Genomic DNA, 24,610 nt, shown 5'->3' with positions numbered 1-24,610 from the left:
GGCGGCGGGGAGGGGGGACACCCCACCCCACACTACCCCCGGCGGCCCGTGGAGCGCCCCAGGCCCATGGAGCCCCGCCCCAGCCCAGGCTGGGCCCTGCGCGGCCGCCGCCGCCCGGCCCGGCTCCGCATGGCCTGGGCCACCGCCCCCGCGCGCCGCCCGCCCGAGCCTGCCCAGGGCTGACGGGGGGGCTGACCCGGAAGCAGAACAGCACTCCTCCCTCCGCCCGCTGGCAAGACGGTGACATCATGGAGGCCGCCCGGGGGGCGGGGCTGTGGCGCCCTCCCGGTGTGCAGGCAGGGCGTCGGCGGGAGGGAAGCGGTCTCTTATTTCTGGGCACTCTGTCCGCCCCCGCCCCGGCCCTGCCTCGCCGCTCCCAGGTGTGCCACCGGCCTGGGGTCGCCTCTGTCACCCGGCTGTGGTCGTGCGTGCATGGCTGGCCGCGGGGTCCGCTCAGGTGCTGTACAAGCCGCGCCGCCGCCCACCCCGCTCCCTCCGCGGCCCCTCTGATGCTCTGGCCCCTCGGGGGACGCGCACCCCTCGCCGCTGGGCTCAGGCCACCGCTTCTGGCTGGCAGCAGCCCCCCGGTGCCCGCGTCCGTGCACACATGCCCCGAGGCTGCCGCCCCGCTCCAGGGATTGGTTGCCCTGTGAGCCCCACAGTTTTGCAAGGCTTCTGGGACTCTGGTCTTGGTCTTGCCACCAGAGGCACAGGCCCAGGCCAAGGCCTGGTGTGGCCTGGTCCGCCTAAGGGACCACACGCACCCTTGCACACCCACACAGGCTGCTGTCGCTGCACCGGGGGCAAGGACCTCTGAGACCCAGGGAGGTCAGCTGGCATGCAAGAGGGCAGGCAGCCATCCAGCCATCCTCTCCCCTGGAGACAACAGGAACCCCACAGAATTCAGGGTGAAGGGGAAAGTTGGCAACGACAGAGGCTGGAACTGGTAAGGCTCTGCAAGGAAGGTCCTGTGGGCCTGGCAGGCACAGCCCTATGAACAGGGGCACAGCTGGGATGTAGAGGGAAGGGGCTGTACCCCGCAGCTCAGTGTTTGTCGGTACCTGTGTCCAGGTCAAGAAGGATGTTGATAGACCAGAGTGATAAACTGCTGCTGAAGGAAGGCAGCAAGTGAGGAAAGGGCCAAGTTGCCTCCTCTGCCCCTTCAGACTTCAGTTGTCCAAGTCCGGGGGCAATGCAGTGCTCTGAACCACACAACATGGGGACTGGAGAGGCAACAGACCTCGTGTTCTTAACCAATTCGACTCTTCAAACCACATTTTTCTTGATATCGCTTAGTTTTCCTAAAGATGTTTTCTTAGCTTCTCATGCATTGTTACCTAGTGTGGGACATTTTAGCAGGGCCTGTTGTGATAGAACAGGGGTAATGGTTTTAAACTAAAAGATGGCAGATTTAGACTATATATAAGGAAGAAATTTTTCACAGTGAGGATGGTGAAACACTGGCACCAGTTTGCCCAGAGAGGTGGTAGATGCCCCATCCCTGGAAATGTTCAAGATCAGGTTGAATGAGGCTCTGAGCAGCCTGATTTAGTTGAAGATGTCCCTGCTCTTGCAGGGGGTTGGTCTAGATGACCTCAAAAGGTCCCTTCCAACCCAAAGATTCTATGGTTCTATGTTTTTTCTGTTTGTGAAAAGGTCTTTTTGTTTGTAACTGTCACTTCTGTTCTCATAAACAAGTCTGCAGCAGACCAAAGACATCTTGCAAATTCAGAACCTGGAAATCAGATTTACCCCACCCCCCCAGTCAGGTTTTCCTTAGCAAACCTATCAGTAATGAAAACTGTGAGTTCTTTAGTTGGTTAATGTCCTGTTTTTCCTTTTACCTTCTTTATTGAAAGTTTTCCTGGACTGGCACTTGCCAGGTTGTGACGAAGTGAATTTCACAGCTTGTCTTGCATCCTGTCCCAGATGCCTCAGAAGAAAGTGCTGCAGCATTAGCCTGCTCAGGCTCCTCTGCCAGCAGAGGAAAAACGTCCTTTCCAGCTCTCTGATGGCAGCTAGCAGGATGGCCAAAATAAGGTGAGGCTGTACTGCTCCCAGGTCAGAAACTGATGACAGCATTACAAATATAATATATTATACTCGCAGGCATATAGAGAAGATGTGAAAACTCCTGCAATTACTAAATGTGAACTAGTGAGAGATACCAGGCTTGTCCAAACACAGAAATTCCTGCTAATTTCTACTCTTTGACACAGTTTGCATGCTGCTTCATGGCACAAGCACTCTGGGCTATCTCCACTACGTATTTGCTGTAGGTAGGGGAATGCCCTGAAAAGGTGTCCAAACAAGTGCTCTGCACATGGCACTTTTGAAGGTATATTATGCTCTATTATTAATGTGAGCATGTTGTGGCTAACTGATTATTAGCTCTGGCCTGGTGCTGATGAATGCACGGCAGAGCTCTTTTCCCAGGGATTTGGCAGGTTGGTTGACCCTTTAAGACAGAAATAATATGCAAAATTTTCTCAGCCTTAGGGTGGTTCTGAGGAGTTTGCTTTCCTTTTGTTGCCTTAAAGCCAAAAAGGTGATGTATAGAATCTTGCCAGGCACCTTATTTCTACTAGGAGGCGCTCTGTGACCTGGGATCGGATGGGCCTCTCCACCCGCTTTCAGATGGGCCCTAAGTTTGTGTTACCCACCTAGGGCTGTGCCTGGCTTAGCTTAAAACGCCTCACAGCCCAAGCGCACCTGGGACTCAGATGCTGAGGCTGTTCCCTCTTCCCAGTTTAGGAAAGTGCTGTTTGTCAGAGTTCCAAATTTATAGATAATTTGGTGGCTCATCTGTCTTGTTCGCAGAAGTAAGTGCAAGAGCCAAAGGCATTCCTTAAATTTAAGATCAATGTGTTAGATCAGTAAGCAGAATGAAGTCCAACAATGAATTATGCAATATTCCATGCAAAAATTCCTGTAGCGAGGTGGTTGGCTTTGGGTTTTTTTAGCTTGAAGGATACTTATTGCATACACACTGGATTTAAATAATCTGCAAAAGATTTTTTTCTTCTTTGTGTATGTGAGACAAATGCTTGCAGTTGTTCCATTCTCAGTGAGATTCCTGCATGTGCTTTTTGCTGACTTGGAGCCTTGGTGTGAAAAATGTCCAGATCATTTCCAAATTCAAGAAATATTTGTAGATACAGTTTATAGTTTATCCACCATCCAGTTAGATTTATGTGAGATTATTTGGTTTTGTATAATTCACATTCAGTATTTTTTATTGCTGCATTGCATTTCTTGTGGCATGGAAACCAATGGATTGTAGTTTCTGGAAGACTCTGCAGTGATCTGAAAGGTGCTGCTAGTCCAACAAGGCCAAAGAGCTTCACACAGGGTGCCTTTATTTCCACACTCTGTTAGATCTCTGCATTCTTGCTCCTGGCAATACTACAGAGTGGGCTAGCTCCCTCCTGCTGGTTTCATGATCTGCCTCCTTCCTCCAGTGTCTTCAGCCCCACTTCTCTGCAGAGAGAAACTAGGTGGACAGTAAGGGCCTTTCTATTGACAGGTCAGAGCATGAATCAGTTTTGCAGTCCTACATAGTGCCTGTCCCACGGAGTCCCTCACTGCAGCAGAGACTGTAGGGGCATGCCCTTGGGAGCACTGATGGTGCACTGATGGTGGCTCTTTCACTCTGGAAGAAAAGAAGGCACGTTTGGGTTGTTGATCCCCATCGAGCTGTCCCTTCATCCCTTGCCACCCACAGCTGGGGAATTACAGGTGGCAGAGAGGGATGTCCCCTGCCTCTCTCAGCAGACTCCATGTGCAGGGCAGGATGGAGCTGACTCACTGTGCCTTCTGGATGTCCTCGATGCCCTCAGGCAGCTGCACGTTGGGTGTCTCAGGGAGCAGGAAGGCCACTGAGCCGCAGCACACTGCTACACCACAGTACGTCACCTCGGGCAGAGACCTCCACACCTCATCCAGCAGAAACACAAGTGGGGCCAAAGCCCCACCGAGGTGTGCCACAAAGGAGGTGTACCCCATCCCATTCTGCCTAGAAAGGTAGGGCACCGTGGTGGTACAGAGCACCACAAGAAAGAGATGGGTACTTTTTTCGTATCAGACCTTAGGAAAAAATGCTGACCCTCTGCCTCTTTCTGCTATTATTCTATAAGTGCTGAGACTTTTTTCCCCTCAGGTTTTTCCTCTGCCAGGTTTTTTTTTTTCTTTGTATCTTCCTACAATATTTCCCAGAGAGCAACCATAACTGCTGTGAGAAATAGATTTATGTCTATTATGAGAAAGAAGCTGCAGTTCCACACTAAAAATATCTGCTCTAAAGTTGTTTCCACTTTAAATGTCTAAAACCCCGAGTGCATTTTCTACCCATCCCATAGTAAGTCCTCCTGTCTGCTGAGAGCAAACCTAAGTCCCTGCTTCTCCAGGTACTTCTAGGCAGGTGGCATGCACTAGAAACACCTGTGAGCACCTTTGGTCCTTCTGGAGCTATAAGCCCAGGAGAGCTTGGAGAGGAGGCCAAAAGTAAGACCTGGGACCTATTCCACTTACTAGTTTCCAGGGGATGGGTGGTATTTCACACTTACAACAAGGATCCCAGGACCTGCTTGTGCATATGCAGAGTAAGTACTGCAGAAGGAACCAACATTTTTGTCTTTATCTGTCAATATCTTTGAGCATGTAAAAGTACAAACCAATCTGAGAAGAAAAGTAGCAGATCAGTGTGCCCACTTTGGTTTAAATATCATCCCCCCATCATTTCCCACATGCAACAGACCAGTAAACATTAAAGGACTAAATGACGGAGAAGGGTGGTCTGGGCAGGGAGGGACAGAGGTGAAGTAAGGTTTTTTCAGACTTTCACAAAAAAAACCAGTGAGGTTATTTTCTCCACTGGTCTCAGCTATATCCCAAACTATGCTGATTTGGTTTTATGTCACCATTACCCAGATATTTCAAATAAGCTCTCTTTTTCCTCCTGAAAGGCTAGTTAATCCCTGTTTTAATGTCATCTGATGTCCAGAAGACTGTCAAACATGTGGTAGTATGTGTCCCTTATAAAACTTGGTATTTCAAATTATTATCTTCTGGACCTTTTAAGATCTATTGGCAGATTATCACAGGGAACTAAGATTTTGCTAAGCACAGATACCGTATAGAATTCAAAAATAGTCTCGCACAGAATACTCCTCACCTTTCGATATATCTCCCTATCATCATAATTTAACCACACATAACCCAGGTAAAAAAAGGGTAGCTTTCTGCCCCTTTCTTATGAGTAAGCATAATCCCTAGTACCTGCTACTTCTAGAGGCAAGGCATCGGTCCTGCACTCTAGTGAACAGCACATCCTGCTGTGCTGATGTTGAAGACCTGAGGCTGACATCCTACCGAGGCTTTAGTTGTGCACTCAGGTTAATGGCATCTCTTACCTCAGTACGGTGGGATAGAGTTCAGAGGTGTACAAGAAGATGGTAGTGAATGCAGCTTCTGAGAAACCTTTTCCCATAATGGCTACTACATGGCGCAAGGAGGTGAAGGCTAGGAGGAAAGAAAAGACATTTATGACAACAGCCAAAGAGCAGCCTCTAGGAAGAAGCTTCTTGTGGTCTCATGTACAAGAAGGAAGAAGGTTCAGTGCTCCTCTGGACAAAACAGGGAGCTTCACAGCCCTGGAGCTGCTGTCTCCAAAGTCTGGATCACTAAGCTTGGTAACTATTCGCCCAAGTGGGAGCTGAACTGATGAAAGAGTAGATCCTGACATTTCCCATTGGACAATGTCTATAATAAAGATAGGCATTTCACTTTGCCATCACTGGACCCTTACTAGCCACTTCTCAGTGACTGGAGGCCATCTGTTGCTACCAGATATTAGGGCTAGCCCACATTAGTAACCTTGTACCACAGATGCTCTTTAGGTGGAGGACACTTCTATACAGAATTGCCTGTGGACAAGATCTGTGGTTCTCCTCTAGCACTGCACAGAATGGAAACCTCCCCTTTAGCATGTACTGCATGTAGCATAAGAGTGTCCCATGCTTGGGAATGATGACATTGGCTCCTAGGCACAGTCTAGTCAGGATGAGTGCTCATGCCTGACTCTGCTGTTGTCCAACTCGATTCACCAGCATGTACATGATCATCTTGGCTGGAATCTCAATGACACCAAAGACAAACTGGGAGAGATACACATTGAGCCCAAGGCCAGTTAGGTTCATGCTCATGCCGTAATAAGAGAAGGCGACACCAAACCTGTACGGAGTGTGTGGAGATGGGGATTAGGGAAATCCAGCTGGGGAACTGCATGACAAATCCCCTGTGTGAAGTGACACTGCTTACCACATAGCCCCATAACACAGGGAGATCTTCCGCAGGACTGGTGTCCTGAACAAGCTGATGTAGAAGTAACTCCCTCCTGGCTTTTTGTCTGTTGCCATCCTTCTGAGGGCCTGGGAGAGGTGGAAAGAAGGAAATAGCTCAGCTGCTGTACTTTTAGGATCCAGACATGAACCCCTAGACAGGCTGGGGCCTTTGCCCTTCCCAGGTCCAGCTCCACCTTGGATTTTCCGTATGTTCCCATTGCAAAATAATTCTCTGGGCATATGTTGTCAGAGACATGTCTTCCTACAACTTTATAGATTACCTACCATTTTAGACCTCTTTTTCTTCCCATGGCCCCTTCTTCCTTCTTACTTACATACCCCATGTGGCAGAAAGGGTTGCAGAAAAATGGCAGATCATGGTGTTAGCAAAGTCAGTGTTGGCCAGTTCCACCCTCTTCCCCATGTGGTTGCCTGCAATTGTGTCAAGTCTCAGACAAGAGCTAACAGTGAGCTGTATGCTTTAGTCTCAGGAGTGCATTTATATAAAGTGTGATTATTTATACTATATAAATACAGAATATATAAAAAAGTCAGGCACTGAGAAGTGAGCCCTGCCCATAAGGAAGAAGGGACTGCATTTTCACAAAGTCTCTAAGCAATTGATTGAGGGGTAAATACCAGGAGAGTTGTTAAGTTCTACTCACTGGCTGAGATGCAAGAGATTCACACAACCACAGGTCTGCCATGCAACTATACCTAAGCTAGTTGCCATAGGCTCACTGTGTTAATGGGGATCTCCAGTGGAAGTGATGGAGTAATTTTATCCTAGAGCAAACAACCGCAGTCAGAAGAATTATGTGTTAGCCTCCATCAGCTATTCATTAGATTGCAGACTGTAAAGGACACTGCAGACAGTGATGATGTGGACACCTAACACTTGGAGAGATGAATTTCTCTCAGAACAGCCTTGCTTCATCATGTCCAAAAATAATCAGCAAACGCAGGGTAGGACAGTTAAAATTGATGAGGTTATGAATCACAGGAAACCTTGAGGAGAGAGTCTGGTTAACTAGTTACATGTATTCTCAAATCAATATCCTCTTCAGAGAAAGCAAAGCCTCGGCCAAAGCTTTTGCATAAATACTTAATCCAAGCCACAAAGCCACATAGGGAACCTACAACTTAGATGGCTGAAGACGACCTGCATCATCTTGGGCCAGAGGATCATCTTCTCCAGTGCCTTGTCTCCAACAGCATCCTGCAGTGGAGCCTACGGAAGAGCCAGACAAGCATGTAGAAATATTCCCCTAGAAATGTCACTGCCTCCAGCCGTTCAGGGACTTTTTGAACCAGACAGGGTTTAGCACCTCGATGATCCTGTCCCACATTATCTTGTGGTTTGTTGAATTCATGTTTTCCTTCTATTTCGGTACACCCACCTCTGGATCTGGTAACTTTTGTTAATACTGCAGTTAATTACCTATAAAAGTAAGTTATTTTTAAAAACTTTTGTTTTACCGACACATAATAAGTCTTTTCATCCAAATGCATAGGATGAATCATAGCACTGATAACAGACTACTTCTGCAATGATGAGAAGTTCAATATTGGATTCAAGTTACCCTGATGGCAGTCTGTCCTCTCTTTAAGTTGCATGATTTGCTATTAAAATGGGTATCATAAGATATTAACATGGAAAACATCTTCCAGTATGTATTTTCAGCCAGATTTCTTGGCATGTGGAAGGACAACTGGGAGAGCCCGAACAGCAAGAACCACAAAAAACTTAAAATGCACATAATTCAGTGATGGTTGGGGAAGGAGGAGGGCAAGGGAATCTGCAGGCCTACAGCATCACCTACAATTAAGATGGTGCTAAACAGGTAAGGGTGCTGGGGACTTGTGGAAATATCTAATAAAAGAGAAATCCCAGCCCAAAGAGGTCTCTGATTAAAAGAATTGTACAAAATGAAAGCAAGCGATAGGAAAGGGAAAAGGATAGCTATAAGTAACAGCATGTTTCACTAGGGAAGAGCTAAAATTTTATTTCTAATTGCATACTATTCTTTGCAGTTTTTGGATGAGTGACAAAGCTTTTCATACTGAAGAAATAATTTTGCACTGGGAAATTCCTTAATCAGTTCTATAAGACAACGCTGTTAAATCTGAGAGTACGTCAGTAGCTTGCTGTGCAGTTATCTGGAGATTATACGTCTTTCAAAGTTCAGTCTTCTGAACTAAGGAAAATCAGTGGTTACCTTAATAAGCCATCTAAACACACTGACGCATGGGCAAGTCAATGAAGCAAACTAGAATCAGGCAGTCTGTGTTGCCTGCATGTTTGGATATAGACAAGAAAAAACAAGTATGTGCCTATACACCTCATGAATCCAGCAAGGTGTCACAACTGCAAGCCTTTCTTGGTCATGGTCCAGTGGTCACGGTTTGGTGTGACTTGGTGCAAGGCTGTGATAGAGGGGAAGCCCCAGCTACATTCCCTAACACTAAGAATGGTATGAGGGTGCAAGCCCATGCCCTCCCTGGTGAAACCCTGCACTGTGAAATACAGAGTCATCAGCCAAAGCTGAATTAAAGATGTTATAACTTATTATTTTAAAATATTTAGCCAGAGCTGCTGGCTGGATTAAAGGCTAGGAAGAGTCTGCCACAACCAGAAAATTAATAATTTTTCACATGATTAAACAACATGTTTCTGTTGTAAATCAAAAGGGCTAATCACCTCTTCAACAGATATTAAGAAAATCCTGACATACTGGCCAGGATAAGACAGTGGTGTGGATGCAGGAGCACTGGGTGCACACAGAGATGCAGCTGGACGGTGACAGCAAAGCACAAAGCTCCTGTGCTGGTGCCAGGCGTTTCCTATCTTCGTCTTTTGGTAAGAGGAAAACCAATGGACATTAAAGGAGAGATTGATGTTTAATGAACGACAAACATCCGTACCCACTGGATTTCACAGCTGAGCTTTGTTGCTCTTGAGAAGGTTGACACAAATCATGTGGACCAAATTAGTCAGAGGTGACAGATGTGCAGCCATCCAAGCCTGGCTGTGAAGGGTTGTTGTGAGCACTGACTATGCTCTGGTGTCTCTCCAAAGGGAGAGACCAGCTTCTGGCTGGCCCTAGAGCTGGGACATACTTGAGCTTATCACCATCCCCTGGAGCCACCAGTGTGTCCTTAAGTAAGCATCGTGGACCAAGGTCTCAACATTTGTGAGTCTGAATGCAAAAATACATTTTTAAGATAGAACTGAGCGCAAGATTAAGATCTCCAGATCAGCTTCATACCTTGAGCTTTGGAGCTGAAAATAGATGGCTATTTTTTAGGGTTCTCATTCCCCTTTATTTGTTCAGTCATGTAGCTGAGCATCTTTGTTCCATCCTTTATACCTCTGGGATCAAGCAAAAATGGATCCAAACCAGAGGGTACATGCCTACTTTTCCCAACACCTCACCCTTGCCACACTCCTTTAAAACTGCTGTCAGAGCCATGACTGACTTGAGACCAGAGCTTTAGGCAGAGGAAGAAGTTGATTATGCCAAATGTTCTATACATCCACATTCACCACTGGGGCACTAGGGCTGACAGTCTTCCAGTTTCACATGTACACTAAATGCAGTCTGAGGTGAACTAGCCTTTACATTTTTGGGTAACACTACAGTTATGCAGTATCTCAAGTGCAATATGAGAGAAAATAGGCTAACTACATGCTATTAATATGTGACTGCTTTCAGCTAGTGCTGTACCAACACTTGGCAAACACTGTGGCACCCAGGAAGGCAAACACTAAGCTGCACAAATTGCTCATACACCTGCACACTGTCCTCTCTGTTATGGGAGTGATGCCTCTGCCTTATTTTTTCAGGCTATGCTTCTGTCTCACTGCGAATGTAGTCCAGTGTCCAGTGCACTGAGGCTTCTTGTCATCGCAATAATGAATGGAAAGACACTCCACCTAATGAAGGAGATTTCTGGCCTTATGGGAGCTGAGCTGCTGCTTTATCTTTCAGAAAGGCTTTCTAGAGAAAAATAGAACATGGCACCCTGTGGACCACAGTGCCCCACAGGTGATGCTGCAGGCTGAGCATTGCTTCAGGTATCAAACAGAATTAAAATAGAGAGAGAGAAAATGGGAGAGGAAGAATGTATGTATAGATCTTCAGTTTCTCACCTCTGGTGAGACAGCGAAGTCTTTCTTTCCATTCATTCTTGCACATCTAAGCAGATGCCTGTGAGCTTGTTTCACTTTGCCATTGGCTATGACCCTGGGACCCACCTGGTGCAAGGGGAGAAGACAGTGTTCTTGTTGGCCCTCCATGTTTTCCACCCTACATGCATGGCCCTGGCCAAAGAGAGGGAGTCTTCTCTATGAAGACTTCAACCTCAGCTAAAAATAGCAACTGTGGTGCATGAGGGTAAGAGTAACGGGACACCCTTTTTACACATACATGCTGTTCTACCCTTAAAGGAGTACAGTCTGCTAATTGAAGTATGCCTAGCCAAAATTTTTATCATGTGGTCTTTAATGAATGCTTGAATTTTCTGAGCTCGTTGAAGTTTCAAACTCTTATAAATTAAAATTGGCACCAGAGAGTTTATATTTACAGATTCGTGCTTTTTGTGACTCTTTAAACTTTGAAACAGTAGGATATAAAAAAATATTGTGTAGAAAGGATTTAGTGGGCTCTATACTTACTTTGTTAATTGCTAAAATTATTTGTTTTTCACAATAATCACAGTCTTCTGCACAGGACAGTCAGCTGGGGTCTACATCATTGCAGCTGCAGCCCCCAGTGAAGTATCCATGCTAGTCATTGAGCAACACGGAGTGCTGTACTGCGGTAGAGCTAATTAGCAACTCTGAAAAGTCTGCGTAGCAGACCTGTGTAGGGTGGGAGTTATGTGACTCTTGTTTTTCTGTCTGTTCCAGCAAAAGATCCATCACTTGTCATAAACTACCATCTGCAACCCTGTGTTCTTGGACTTCTTTCTGATCTTGCATCTGGTTGCAATTCATGGCTACATGGCCCTGAATTTTCATCAGACTACACTATAGTTTGTTGGAGAACTAATCTCCATAAAAGGCATTAACATAAGAGAAAAAAGAATCAGTTATCATGGAAAGGGTGGGTCCAAACATATCTGTGAATTTCAGCACTTCCCAGGACTCAGTTTTTATGTCTGGTTGTCCTAGAGAAAGAGCAAAACAATTCAAACTAAAAAAGTCAGCTGAACACATATTTTAGTTGTGTTGGACTTGATCAGTGGAATATCAGATGATACTCTTTTCCATAAAACCCTCATCACCAGTGAGCAGTACATCTTTTTGAGCCATTGATTAACAACAGCATCATTTTATATCCCATTTTTCATAAGTATTATTTGAGATTTTTCTGCTAGATCAGTGCAGCTATTTACTGCTTCATGCTGATGGACAGACATAGTAAGCAAGCAAACCATGGTATCTAGAAGCCTCTTTGATGGCAGCTGAAAGGCACTAGCATTTGGATATCACTCTTTCTGCTCAGCCATTATGCATATAATTTTGGGGCCCATGTGTCTGACCATCAGATCTTACTCTGCATGGTTTCCAGCTAGAGCTCCCCATTGCCCTGAGAGACATGTCTGGGATTTCTGCAGTGTGGTCCAGCACCACACCGATGTCCAAGAGGAACTAAACAACCACTCTAAGATGGAGGAGACCCAGACCCCCATTTCTGAATGTTTTCAGTGGGGCAGGTGTGGGAATACCTGCTTGCTTATTTCAACTCGGGACTTTTGTCCAGCCAGGAAATGGAGCTGCTTATTCAAAGGACTGTTGTGGATTATCGAATAAGTAAGTTGTATCCAATACACTTCACATTACAGTCACAGTATCAGTGAATTGACCCTGTATTCTAGTCTGTGTTACTATATGAAAAAAAGGAGGAGGAAAATGAGTTTCTTTGATTAAAAGAACCATCTCCCCTTTTAAGGCTTAAGAGGTGTCAGGTATTTCTTAAATAAGGCTACAGGAGGGAAATAGTCCATAGAAAGGGGATGTATTTGACCCATCAGGATGGATACACAGCTGAGAAAGGCCATGGAAAGTGCAGAGATAAACGCACCTGACCTAGCCTGCAGATGTCATTGGCTCATATGGAAAAACTGGTTCCAGAGGTATCCTCCTCAGTGAGGTGAGGGACGGAGGATGGATAAATTATTTATCTTGAGTCTACCAGGGATTCAAGCCAGGGATCTGGCCTGGCCCTCCCTTCCTTGTTGGGATCTCTTTGCTTGTTCTGAGCCATGCTTGCAGCATAAAATCCTGCTCCTTTGTGCTGCAACCTGTCCCTCACAGCCCCAGCCCTGCCTCCTCGTTGTCCCCAAAGCCATGGTACGACCTTGTCTCCTGACCTTGTCGGAGGTGAGGAGAGATGAAACCCAGGCCACTCCAGTTTTCATGAGCTACCACGCCTGGGCAATCTGAGTGCTTGACACAGATGCGTCCTACTCCTCTTTGGGTTGCTGGAGCCAATCCTGGGATCAGCGCTGCAGCATTTACCATGCTCACAGAGCAGAGGAGGCAAATCAGCCCACTCCCATCCCCACTGGCTGTCCGGCTGCAGGTTGCTGCACTCACCACAGGCAGACAGTGCTCTGAAGACAAGGTCCTGTTACAGCTACTAACAGCCCATGCCATTCCTGCACCAATTATGCTACCATGGCCAGCAGCATGTTCCCGATGCTCCAGAAGATGCTAGTCAGGATCCTGGAGAAGGTGCGGTGCTGTATGTCCACCCACTCCATCCCTGCAAGAGGGAGGCAGCGTTCAGCTGGACACACAGGACTTCTCCAGGAAGGGGTCTGCAGGACTATTTAACAAGGGCAAAGTGAGGTAACACCCTGGTCTTCTCCTCCAGGAGAGTTCCACTGTTTGGCCATGTGTCACATTTAAAACGTTCATCCACTATGCTTAACCTCTTGCAAAGCTGTAAGCAACTAAAACAAAGCCTTAGAAGAAGAAATACTGGACATATAGTAAGAAACAGTGCTAAAAACACCTTAGGAGATACCTTTTTTTATCCCATTCAATATCATTTAAATGGTCATCTTCATCAAACAGATAGTTTTTTTCCCTAATCGTCTTGCCTGCACAGTTTTCCATTTTTCTGCCCACTCATTATTCCAGATAAAAGAAATATATTAACATGAGTTGTCATTCATGTGGAATCTACCTGAAGTAGATACTAACGCATATATAAAGCCAGAACAGATGGTGATCTCCTTGTTTGTGTGTATGAACTAAAAGCCAGTTTTCCTCCAAAGATCTGGACATCTTGCTACAACCTCTAACAACCAGAAATATCCGGCCAAAGCTCTACTTTGCTTTGCAAGCATCAACCTTTATAACAATAAAAAAACATAGCAGGCCTTGGGATTAGTTTAGGTCTTTTGTGGACTTTTCCACCATTGAAGCCATTTTAGCTTAATTTTGGCTGTATCTGAAAGTTTTTTTGCTGCACCTGTAACTTGCTCTTGGGTACAGTGAGTCTTGCCCAGTACATCCCAACCATATCTACAAAATCATCCAGTGCTCTGTTGGCTACCCTGAAGTTTGGAGCTTGTTTTTAGTATGTAATTACTTAAATTCTTCAGCTTCATTTTTGCTTAGTTCTGTATGATTTTTTTTGGTGGTTCTTCCCCCTGCCTCTTTCTAAAAATACAGATTGGGAACTTAAGAAAACTGTGAGCAAACTCAAGACGAGGGAGGTAGAAACACCCTGCGAATGACACACCATCCTCCTCCTGCTGAGGACACAGCAATGCTGATGAATTGTCTTAACAGTGCGTTTGAAGGGTGAGAACTCATATCAGAGGAAAGGGGCAGATGCTTTGGGCTACGGCATTTATTGTACTACTGATGATCCTTAACAGGAACTGGGTAGCGTGGATCGCAAGTGTTAATGTTGCAACAGAAGTACTGATAAGTGGTGGTTATATTTTGAGTACACTGTTAAAGCATTAATTAGACTAACAGAAAATTGTAATTCTTGGATCTTCCCAAGAGAGATGTTCTTTTGGGTGCCTGTAGTGAAATTGCACACATAACGATTTCCAAACTCCTGTTCCTACTGGCTCTGCCCTCTCTGGTAGACAAGCCCCGACATACCCACTGCCTGCCAGAAGTCCCCCTGTGCAACCAGGCACCCACAGACCCCCACGTACTTACCCAAGGCAATACAGTACGGGAGACGCCGCTCAGGGCCACACCGGTGAGGGTCCGCGTGATGACCAGCATGCTGTAGGGGAGGGACGCGGCACTCGGCATCCCAAATACGACAGAGCACACAAGCGACAGTAGGAGCATGGCTTTCCATCCAAGCCTGCCGCGGGCACAGGCTGGGTTACAGCGGCTGGAAATGTGACCCAGGAGTAGGGTTTGAAATGGGGCAAACCAGACACTCGAGAAGGAAAATGAAAATATTGCCTGCTGTGCAAAAAGCTCAAGATGCAACGCCCCAGAGAGGAGGAAACGGCTCTGGATATAGCCGGTGCCAGAGTGGTGCAATCCCATTGAGAGGGCCAGCAAGCCTTGGGCACGAGGCTCTCTAGTGGAAAGAGCAGCACTGATCAAAATGACATATCAGGCTCCCCCGTTCAACACCAACATCAAAAGCAGTGGTGTCAGCTTGGAATCCCATGCTGCTGGCACACCCTGCTGCCTCCAATGGCTGTCGCATGCCTGGCTCAGCATGTCCTCCTCCCGTGGCTCACTCAGGACCAGCCACCGCTCTTGAGGAGGAAAGCGAGCCATAACACGTTCACCCTGATCCTTGGAAGGAAAACGAAGATCCCAAAGGAAACTAAAAGAGATCCAATTGTCAGTCCACATGTGCAAATAGCCCTGAAATCCTAAGGTGTCTATGAGGAAACTGCTAGGAGGTCGTTCCCCAAGGGTTTTGGAAGTTGTAGGACCTTCTTACCCTGGTGCAGGGTCCTGTGTGCAGCATGTAGAGCAACACAGAAAATCACATACACACAAATACACAGAGAGAGAAATATGTGTGTATGTCTTTCTACACAACCTATGACAATCTAAAAATCAAAATGGGGTGCAAGGCACCAGTCTTCTGAGGAACATCAGCTATGCATGTCACAAAAGCTTAGGTTCAAACTGGAGTAGTAAATTAACTCTGTCAACAGGTAATATTTAGTGTATAGGGACTGAAATCCTGGTCTGATTATGGCATTAGGGCTCTCTTAGTGAACACCTAAGAAGGATGGTGGCAAGAACTATTGCTCCAGGGGAAAAAGTCATGTGCCGGGACATAATGCCACAATAACATTCCTAAAAATGATCATAAATGACTTTATGCAGCAGCTAGTTAATGAATCTACTGGAGAAAAAACAACTTGTGTCTTGGGCCCAGGCAGTTTGCTTGTTCTGCTTTGAAATTCAAGCAGAGTCAGTTTGCAAAAGTCATTGCAATGCCCCTGGGTCGGAGCAACGAACACCCAGAAACACACCAGAGCTGGAGCCAGTTTCCAATGGGGTAACTGCCTGAGAAAGAAGATACATTTTTTAAATGAAAATTTTTCTTGAAAATACAGTAAGAAGGGTATAAACCGATAAGATTTCCTGCAGGGCACAAGGCAGCTATTTATGGACCCATTACTAGACTCTCTCAGCAAATGAATGCCACCTGCTAGGGAAACCAGAGGTGAGCTGGCAGGATTGAACTGCAGGCTACAGGGGGGCTGATAGAAATAATGCTGTTAAAATTGTCCTCAAAGGGAGACGTAGGAATTCAACGTAGAAAATATAACAAAAGGAGCAAACTGCACAAGCATAAAAAGTAATAAAAAAGCCATTTTCATAAATATCCCAATGAGGAAGTCTGCCAAAGCATCATATAGCCAATTCAGTACAAGGACAAGGTACAAAAGGAGTGTTTGGAAAAGAGCAGAAACAATATATATTTTTTTTGCATATATATGTTCACAGTGAAGGTTGCTGGAGGGTTTACCAGGGTAAAATTTGTCAGTAGAGATGTTCTGAAATCCAGATGTCTGTAGAGGCTTGGACCAAAACCAACCTGAACTGTAGCAAAAGGCCAGGACCAGATGGTTTTCACCCTGGAGCACTAGAGATGAAATCTCTGCATTACTTTTAGCACAAAGAAACGGGACTTCTCTGTTAGAGAAATGGAAGGTTGCTAATGGGATGTCAGCTTTTAAAGAGGTTTTAGAGGAGATGGGGGGGCATGACACCTGAGGTTTAACAGATCTGCCAAATTTACTCCCAATTTACTGGATGCACTGCCCCCACTGTGATTACGTGGGCTACAAGCCTTTCCTGACGTGACCTGTGGGCCCGGTGGCCATGTAGCCCAGGCGGGCAGTGCAGAGTCCACTCCGCTCCAGGCTGCTCACAAGGGCACAGCTGGCTGTCAAACCCTCGTTAGCTGCCACTTTAGCAGACCGAAGGGTCCTGGTCTGGCTAATTGGAAGTCAAGCCATAACTTGGTCTTTTTTGTTAGCTTCTCTGCATTTTCTCCATTTCTTCTGTACCCTTTTGAGATGGGGAAGGAGGGTGAAGAGAAATCAGAACTGCACACAGTATTCAAGATGGGGGGCCACCCCGCATTTACATGTTACTGCATAGTGATATTCTCTTTAATTTTATATTCCTTTCCTAATGATTTTTAATTTTCCATTTGCTTCCCTAGCCACTACTCGTTTCTGAATGAATGTTTGCCTAGAGCTGTCTGTTGTAACCCCAAAGTCTTGCTCCTGAGCACCTATGGTGAACTCAGAGGCCTCAATTTTAAATGAGAAGTTAGCATTGTTTCTCTCTTTATTTTAGATTAATCTACCCTGAAATTTTGTCTGCTCATGCTCCCATCCAGTCACAGAGCTCTTCAAGCTCCTTCTACAGTTCTCCACACTCAGATCTCATCTCTACCAGCCTGGTCACTCAGCATCACCTCCCTACTCGCTCCTTTTCCAGGTAATATATAAATGTGCTAAAAACCACACAAATCCAAGCACAGGTCCCCACAGGTCTAGCTCCATTGTCACAACTGAACACTTAAATTTCCCCTCTCTTTTCAGGCTTTTAATAAATTATTTAGTCATGCAGAGACCTTCCTTCTTATCCTAGCTCAGTTTCTTTGGGAGCCTTTGGTAAGGAAACTTCTTGAAATCCATGCAGATGGTATCATCTTCCCCGTTCACATGCCTGTTAGCACATTCAGAGAAATCCACTATGTTTGTAAGGCATGAATCTTTTGCAAAAACCCTGCTCATTCTCCACTAGTATGTATGTCATATCCACCCATGTGGCCACTGACTCAATCTTTCAGATTAGTTTCTACTAGTTTGCCTGGTACAGATTATTACTCAGAGTTTTTTCAGGTTTACATTATCACGTTCTAAGATTTAACCAGTGAGAGCAGATTTGGTCCTGTTTTCCTCATTGCCTCAGCTCTTCCTCAAGCTTGGGGAGGAGTGGCTAGAGAGCAGCCCGGCGGAAAGGGACCTGGGGGTGCTGGTTGACAGCTGGCTGAACATGAGCCGGCAGTGGGCCCAGGTGGCCAAGAAGGCCAACAGCGTCCTGGCCTGTATCAGGAATAGTGTGGCCAGCAGGAGTAGGGAAGTGATTGTGCCCCTGTACTCGGCACTGGTGAGGCCGCACCTTGAATCCTGTGTTCAGTTTTGGGCCCCTCACTACAAGAAGGATGTTGAGGTGCTGGAGTGTGTCCAGAGAAGGGCAACGAAGCTGGTGAGGGGGCTGGAGCACAAGTCTTATGAGGAGAGGCTGAGGGAACTGGGGTTGTTTAGTCTGAAGAAGAGGAGGCTGAGGGGAGACCTTATCGCTCTCTACAACTACCTGAAAGGGGGTTGTGGCGACGAGGGTGTTGGCCTCTTCTCCCAAGTAACCAGCAATAGGACAAGAGGAAATGGCCTCAAGTTGCGCCAGGGGAGGCTTAGATTGGATATTAGGAAAAATTTCTTCACTGAGAAAGTGGTCAGGCATTGGAACAGGCTGCCCAGGGAGGTGGCGGAGTCGCCATCTCTGGAAGTGTTCAAAAAACGTGTGGATGTGGCGCTTCAGGACATGGTTTAGGGAACATGGTGGCGCTGGATTAATGGTTGGACCTGATGATCTTGAAGGTCCTTTCCAACCTAGTGATTCTGTGATTCTGTGATTCTGTGATTCTCTGGTGGGCTGCTAACTGGCTGATCCGTGGAGCATTTAGCCCCTGTATTGCTTCCCAGTATGACTTTAATCCCATTTTCATGTGAGAGGCTGGATTCTCCCTTTATGATTGTGTTTTCCTCCTTTCTCTGCCCCTCTGATTGCCGTTTGCAGGTCACAGGTTTGTGAAGTTCTTGTCATGAGACTGAAGCCCTGGAGGAACAGCCTGAAAGGGGACAAACCTGTCTGGAAGGTATCCAAATACCACGGCCCCCACTGTAACGCCAATGAAGAAGAAGGTTGCAGTCGCCTGGTTCAGTCTGTGCTGTTCACACACGAGGTCCCACTGACACAAGGCCAAAATGGCACTTGGTTCCCAGTTCAGTCTCTGTTGCCTTTTCACACGCTTTCCCTCCAGTGGTCAGTCATCGTGTCTATCAATTTATATCGGCCAAATCTGATCGAAGGGTAGAATCCTGCACTAAACTGCACATAGGACAGTGCCAGAAAAATGTAAAGTTGCATCTTACAAAACTCAGAGGCCTCCCAGTTATCTATCCCCACCGTGACAGCCTCTCTGTGGACACTTGTTGGGCGTCAGAAAGCTTGCTGGGTACCACTCATCATGGAGAGTTCCCCTTTTTCCTCCTCTGACCTCTGCGATAGCTGCTGTCAAGCTGCCCGGGTGCACATCTCCCCCAGCTGCCTCTGTCTGCTCCTGGGACTGCCCTGGTGAGATGGCCATTTGCAGGGAGCCACACTGCAGTGCTCTGTAAGATGTGCCTCAACCTTCATTAGGGAACGTCGTGTTGATATCCAGGTACTGTTGCCCTGACGAGTTTGAAGTTGTCTGTGCAGGGAGGAGTGAGGGCAGAGGGGAAGTCAGACCAAATACTTGCTCTTGATGCTAGCTTACTGATTTCTTGCTGAGCTGTTGGTCTAGACGTTGTTCCTAATTAAGTTAATAAGCATCATTTTACTTTCCTGGAGGTGCTAATGTCACCAATCTTTACAGAATGCTGTGGCCAAGCTGCAGAGTTAATTTTCAATATGTACAAACTTGGCAAAACTTAATCATCAACCCAACCTTGAAGCCTCTCTCACAAAGCCAGCCAGACCTCGAGCAATGTTTCTAGCTGCAAGAGCAAAAGACTCCAGGGAAAGCCCTGGCCCTTTGAACATGCCACGAGGCCACAGCACTGTGGGTGCAGCATCACGAGGTTGCATGCTCAGCATCCATGCTGCAGAGCACCTCCCCTGCCTTTTCCCTCGCGGGTTCTTTACACCTTTCTCCCTGAAACAGCGCAGAAATCGGGTACAGACTTGGTGCACATCTGACCCTCACCTCCGTGCCTGTAAAAACCAGGGGTGGTTGGGTGGTGGGGAGGAGGCATCAGCTCTAGGTTAAGACTTGGCCCTGCAGTCACTGAGACAGCACTATCATTTCCAACCCAGCCATGCCCCTTTTGTCTGACCAAATTACACCCTTCTGTAAGACCTCCAGTGATTTGGGCTGCTTTTCAGGCAAGGCAAATTACAGCCTGCAGGTAAAGCATTAACACCCAGAGGTATCACTGCCCACCTTAGCAAAGCATTTCAGAAGGCACGTGGTTAATGTTTGATGGGCAGGCACCTTGGGCAGACTCAAGGTTATGGCTGGCCAGCATGCTGCATCTCAGCGGGAGGCCCTTGGAGAGCACATTGGGCTTGACAGAAAGGGACGCTGGTGGTTAAGAGAAGAGAAGTAGCATGATCTTGGGGAGAAGAAGGGGAAGCTGGATATTAGTGAGGAGGGGCAGTGAACAGAATACAAGTTACAAAGTGTTTGGAAAATCAAGAAAGTCATGGGCTCATATGAGGTCCTGACAGGGTGTAACCCTGTGCAAATGCCGTGTGTCCCAAGCAGAGAAAATCCTGTATGTGTGTCTTCCCCCGCCCCCCACCCCGATCTCTCAATCACCTGGAGAAATTAAGGTGCTTATAACAAGAAATGTTGTCTTCTAACTATCAATCTAGAGCCAGATGCTCATAGTAATAATAATAAATGTTGGCTTCTAACTCTGAGCTTCAGAGAGCTTCCCCATTCCAGGAAATCTTCTCTAAAGAAGTAATTTCCACTAGTTAAAATGCAAAGGTTCCCCTCTGGTTCTGTGCACCCAGTGAACACCTCTCCATTTGCTCCTCAAAACAGTGAGCTAATTTCATTTTCAGCTAGATCACAGGCCAGGTGTTACCTGAGTGGAGATGGTGGAGGTGAACTGCGAGTGGTCACACACCCATCCGTGCTGGCAGTGCTGGATGATGGAGTTGTTTTCTGGTTGCAGAGAAGAATTGAGCAGCAGGTGAAACTGAGGCTGCGTGAACATCTCACAGGACTGAAAGTGCCATCAGGCTCCCGAGGGATGCTGATGAGCAGAACTTCCTCCATGGTGAGGTTCACAAATGCCTCTTGGTGTGGAGTTGCACAGCGATGAGAGGGGGTAGCAGCAAGAAAATTGTGCAGCAAGAAATGCATGGGAAGGTTGATTCTTGGGAGACAGAAAATAAACAAAATCAAAAGCTGGCATCTGCCAAAGCCCCCAATTTCCAGCAAGAGATCCTCAAATTTCATCTTTTCTGTGGAGTTCACTCATTCAGAGCAGCTATGTACCAAGGAGCAGCAACATGAGCCTGAAAAGTGGTCTCTGTCCTTGGAGCTCAACTTCCCATGGCTTTTCATACAGCCACTTTGTCGGACTTTGAGACCTTACTGAAAGGTTGTCAAAAGTCACAGTGAAACTCTCCATTTGGGGTAGAGCCAAAGAAATTATCCTGTGTGCACACAACACACCCATTTCAAGTGGACCCAGCACAAGGCACCTTCTCTTTTGAGAGTATTTCCTCCTGTTGCTGTTTTTGAGAGGGAGATCCACATTAGGAAAGGAGGCTGTGGGAAGAGTGCTGTGAAAGCGCTGTCAGTTCTGGTGTGGGGTATCATGCAACCTCCCAGGCACTGCAACAAACTCTGTCTAGTGTGGGCTGATCACCAGCCAGCCCAGCTGGACTATAAAACAGACCCCCAGGAGAGCAGGGGTGACCCACTATGCAAGGATGCCCAGGGGCACCAAAGCCTGGTTGCTGCGCGTCAGCCAAGTGTTTTTTGGTACGGCTTGTGTCAAGTCATGGAGTCCCTAGGGAGCAGGGAGTATGGGAGAGGGTGAGAGTGTGCCCAGAGGAGGAGAGAGATGAGTCTCTGGATGGATCCAAACAGGGAGGTGAGCACTCTGGGGTGGGCTGCAGATGAGGGCCACCTGCTCACCAATATCCTCCAAAAGGATGGTAAAAGTGAAAATGTTTCCCCACAAAGTCCTTTTCTCTGCCTGGGAAAGTGCTTTCCCAGGACGCGTGCAAGGAAGCGGTGAGAGCTGCAGTGCTGGCACACAGAAAGGCTGCGCCTGCCATACGGGGGGACATGACACACTCCTGCGAAGTCACAGCCACGTGCTGGTGTGCTCTGGGGACCAATGCAACAGACAAAGCAGGGAGTGTGCAGCCCCTGACAGGGCCACAGGTCCTGCTGCCACCACTGCATGGGTCTTGCACCATGGTTCTTCCACTGCCTGCTTCAGGCAGCAGTTTCCTGGAAGAAGTGGGACATTAATGTGTATTTCTACTCTTCTAATGCTCTTAACCAAGGAAGCCAGCCCTTTATTCAGCTGCAGCCACTGCAGAAGAACAGTGCATCTGAGAAGCTGAAAGGTGCCTGGTCATCAAAGTTGTATAACACACAGTTGTATATCACACAGTTGCTCGGCAAAAGCTTTGACCCTAGGGTGACAGGGAGCAGAGAAATTGCTGAAATTTTTGAAGAGAAACAATGCCTGGAAAATGCAGCAACTGGGAAGACGTGGCATCAGAGCTGGCACCGTTTGGTTCACACAACCAAAAGAGTTCAAAGAGTCCTAGTCGATGAGCCAGAAACAAAAAAATCCAGAAGTGGTAGTTTCAGGTACCACAGGCCTGCCAAAATTTCCAGGAGGTGTACAACCTCTTCCATGGCCAGCAGAGACCTGGATAGGGGCTGACTGGCACTTCAAGACAAGATAGACACAAATCCCTGCCCCACAACTGAGCAAGCTTAGGAAAAAGGGAGGAGATTGGGGCAGTTAAACTGGGAGCAATGGGAGAAGGAGCCCGACTCTGACACTGTCTGGAAAGCCTGCAGGACCCTTTCCTGCAAGTCCCTCAAACACCCTGGTCACATCTGAGTACAAGACATGGGCGCATTTCCCTTGCAGTGAGTGCTCTGCACAGGCTGGACCCATGGGGCAGCCCCTGGGCATAACACGTCCCGGATGGTCATGTCCTGACAGGTTCAGGGAGCAGTGCAGGGGCAGCACCCCGTTGCCCCTTCAAAGGCTACAACCCCTTTGCAGGGTGCACGTGGAGTGGCACGGTTACTGAGAGCTTGCTGTAGGTTACCTCCTGCTGCATCTTCACACTCTGTACCTCTCTCCTCACAGTCTGCATCCTCCTCCTCCACCAACCCTGCAGTCCTGAGTGCTGTTGGATGCTGATGCGTCCTCCCAAACCTTTCTCCAAGCTGTTATCCTGAGACATGCTCTGCTTTAAAGCAGCTCTGGTTTGACCATCCACCTAGAAAGCGTTGACGTTCGGTGTTGGGATGCCGGTGTGTCTGGAGGCTGAGCACAGATAAAGCGCAAGTGCTGCCGAGAGCTGCCTTGTCTGCACAGCCTCGGCCGGTGACTGCCTGCCCCAGTCACTGCAGCAAAGGGCTGCTGAGAAAGGGCTGTAGAGCAGTGGGTAGAGATGAGGAAGTCTGAAGACGCTTTTCATAGTGCCTCCTGCTGTGGCTGAATGACCAGGCTGAGTGTCACCCAGATATTAAATGCTGCAAGGGTGTAAAGAACACTGAGCAGGATAACATCACGGGTTCACACATACAAGGCAAAGGACAACATGCCGTGAACTAAGATCTTTGCTCTTTTCAGAAATGTTTCTGTCTGTCCTTGTTTAACTAATGCGCTGCCCCAGTCTTGGCTATGAACCATTTCAGTGCCCATCCTGGGACAAGCGTACAGGGGTGAAGCAGGGACAGCTGACAATGCCTCCAGGGTTACAGTTTAAGCTGAAGTTGAACTACAGGACAAATTGTTTTTCTTCACTACTGGTTTTCTAAGAGCAAGGAATAGAAAGTCTCATTGATATGCTGTTGCACATTTAAACTGCAAAGCAGCTCCAGCCTCCCCATCAGAATTGAGGTTACAGGTCATTGTTCTGCAAATCCTGTGGCTCTGCTGTTCATACTGCAATTGCTTCAAATGTACGTCACTGGATTGCTGTATTTCTCTAACCCAAACATATTCATTTAACCAGTCACCAGATTTAGTTAATGACCACCATGCACACAAAAGACTGAGTATGTCCTACCACTTGGTTAATTAGATGCAGGACCTGACTCAAACAGCTTGGACTTGCCCAGCAGCGGTGAGAGCAGGGGGACTCCTCTGCTGCTGCTTTCATGTATAAAGCTGTAAAGAAGAGTTTACTTTTTACTTGACATGTGTACAATTTTGTTCTGTAATCTTTCTTTCTTCTCCTCGTTGGGATGCCAACTACTCATTGAAAGAGAAGATTGTTAAATGACTCAGTCACTAATGTGCTGACTTTCCCCTTTCCAGCAGTAATTTCATAACACCTTGTGTGGAGCTGTAATAGGCTGGATGGTGAAAGTAGTGGGGGAGCTGATTTGCTCCTTTAGCAATCAGAGACACCCCATGGGTATCTCAGCTGCTGGAGCTGGAGATCTGATCGGTTGTTGCAGGTTGGTGCTTAAATGGTATTTTTCTCCTATGCTGCAGATCCTGAAATCCTCCCTTCCCTCCAAGTTATGCCTGACTGCCACGAAATACGCGTCCATCAGAGCCAATGAGCTGGACTAACCTTGCTCTCTGAGAGCAGAGGTATCCCCACCTAACTGCAGCTCATCGCAGGCTGAGGTGCCGGCAGGAGGGAGGTGTGCCACACATGGGGAGTGTCCATTTTTTCTATTATTTGCAAAGGCTGTTTGGACAGTGAGGTCATACAAAGTTGGCCAAAGTCA

At 47.1% G+C, this 24,610-nt stretch overlaps 2 protein-coding genes across 2 annotated transcripts in view; both read right to left on the bottom strand.

The window, feature by feature from the left end:
* Positions 1 to 3,581: 3,581 nt before the first annotated feature.
* SLC22A7 (solute carrier family 22 member 7) lies at positions 3,582 to 21,141 on the bottom strand (the record flags this gene model as incomplete). Its single annotated transcript, XM_081998615.1, is given in 15 exon segments — positions 3,582 to 3,635; positions 3,637 to 3,652; positions 3,809 to 4,015; positions 5,412 to 5,520; positions 6,017 to 6,068; positions 6,072 to 6,231; positions 6,319 to 6,428; positions 10,495 to 10,589; positions 10,592 to 10,599; positions 12,946 to 13,016; positions 13,020 to 13,114; positions 14,532 to 14,689; positions 18,750 to 18,853; positions 20,742 to 20,882; positions 20,888 to 21,141. Coding segments are annotated over 15 exon segments (1,611 nt in total). The 5' UTR covers positions 21,119 to 21,141.
* A 446-nt stretch (positions 21,142 to 21,587) lies between these two features.
* The window catches only part of LOC309404226 (tau-tubulin kinase 1-like), a gene marked incomplete at its 3' end in the record, with an annotated part of 19,153 nt that continues 16,130 nt past the window's right edge, over positions 21,588 to 24,610 (bottom strand). Inside the window, exon 6 of the mRNA XM_081998614.1 lies at positions 21,588 to 21,677. Coding sequence (XP_081854740.1) covers positions 21,588 to 21,677 — 90 coding nt within the window. The remainder of the gene's footprint in view (positions 21,678 to 24,610) is intronic.

This window comes from Phaethon aethereus (genome assembly GCF_964289735.1).
Source record: "Phaethon aethereus genome assembly, chromosome: 3".
NCBI classification, from domain to species: domain Eukaryota; kingdom Metazoa; phylum Chordata; class Aves; order Phaethontiformes; family Phaethontidae; genus Phaethon; species Phaethon aethereus.
The sequence above is the reverse complement of the archived record's forward strand: the minus strand, read 5'-3'. Positions and strand labels throughout refer to the sequence as shown.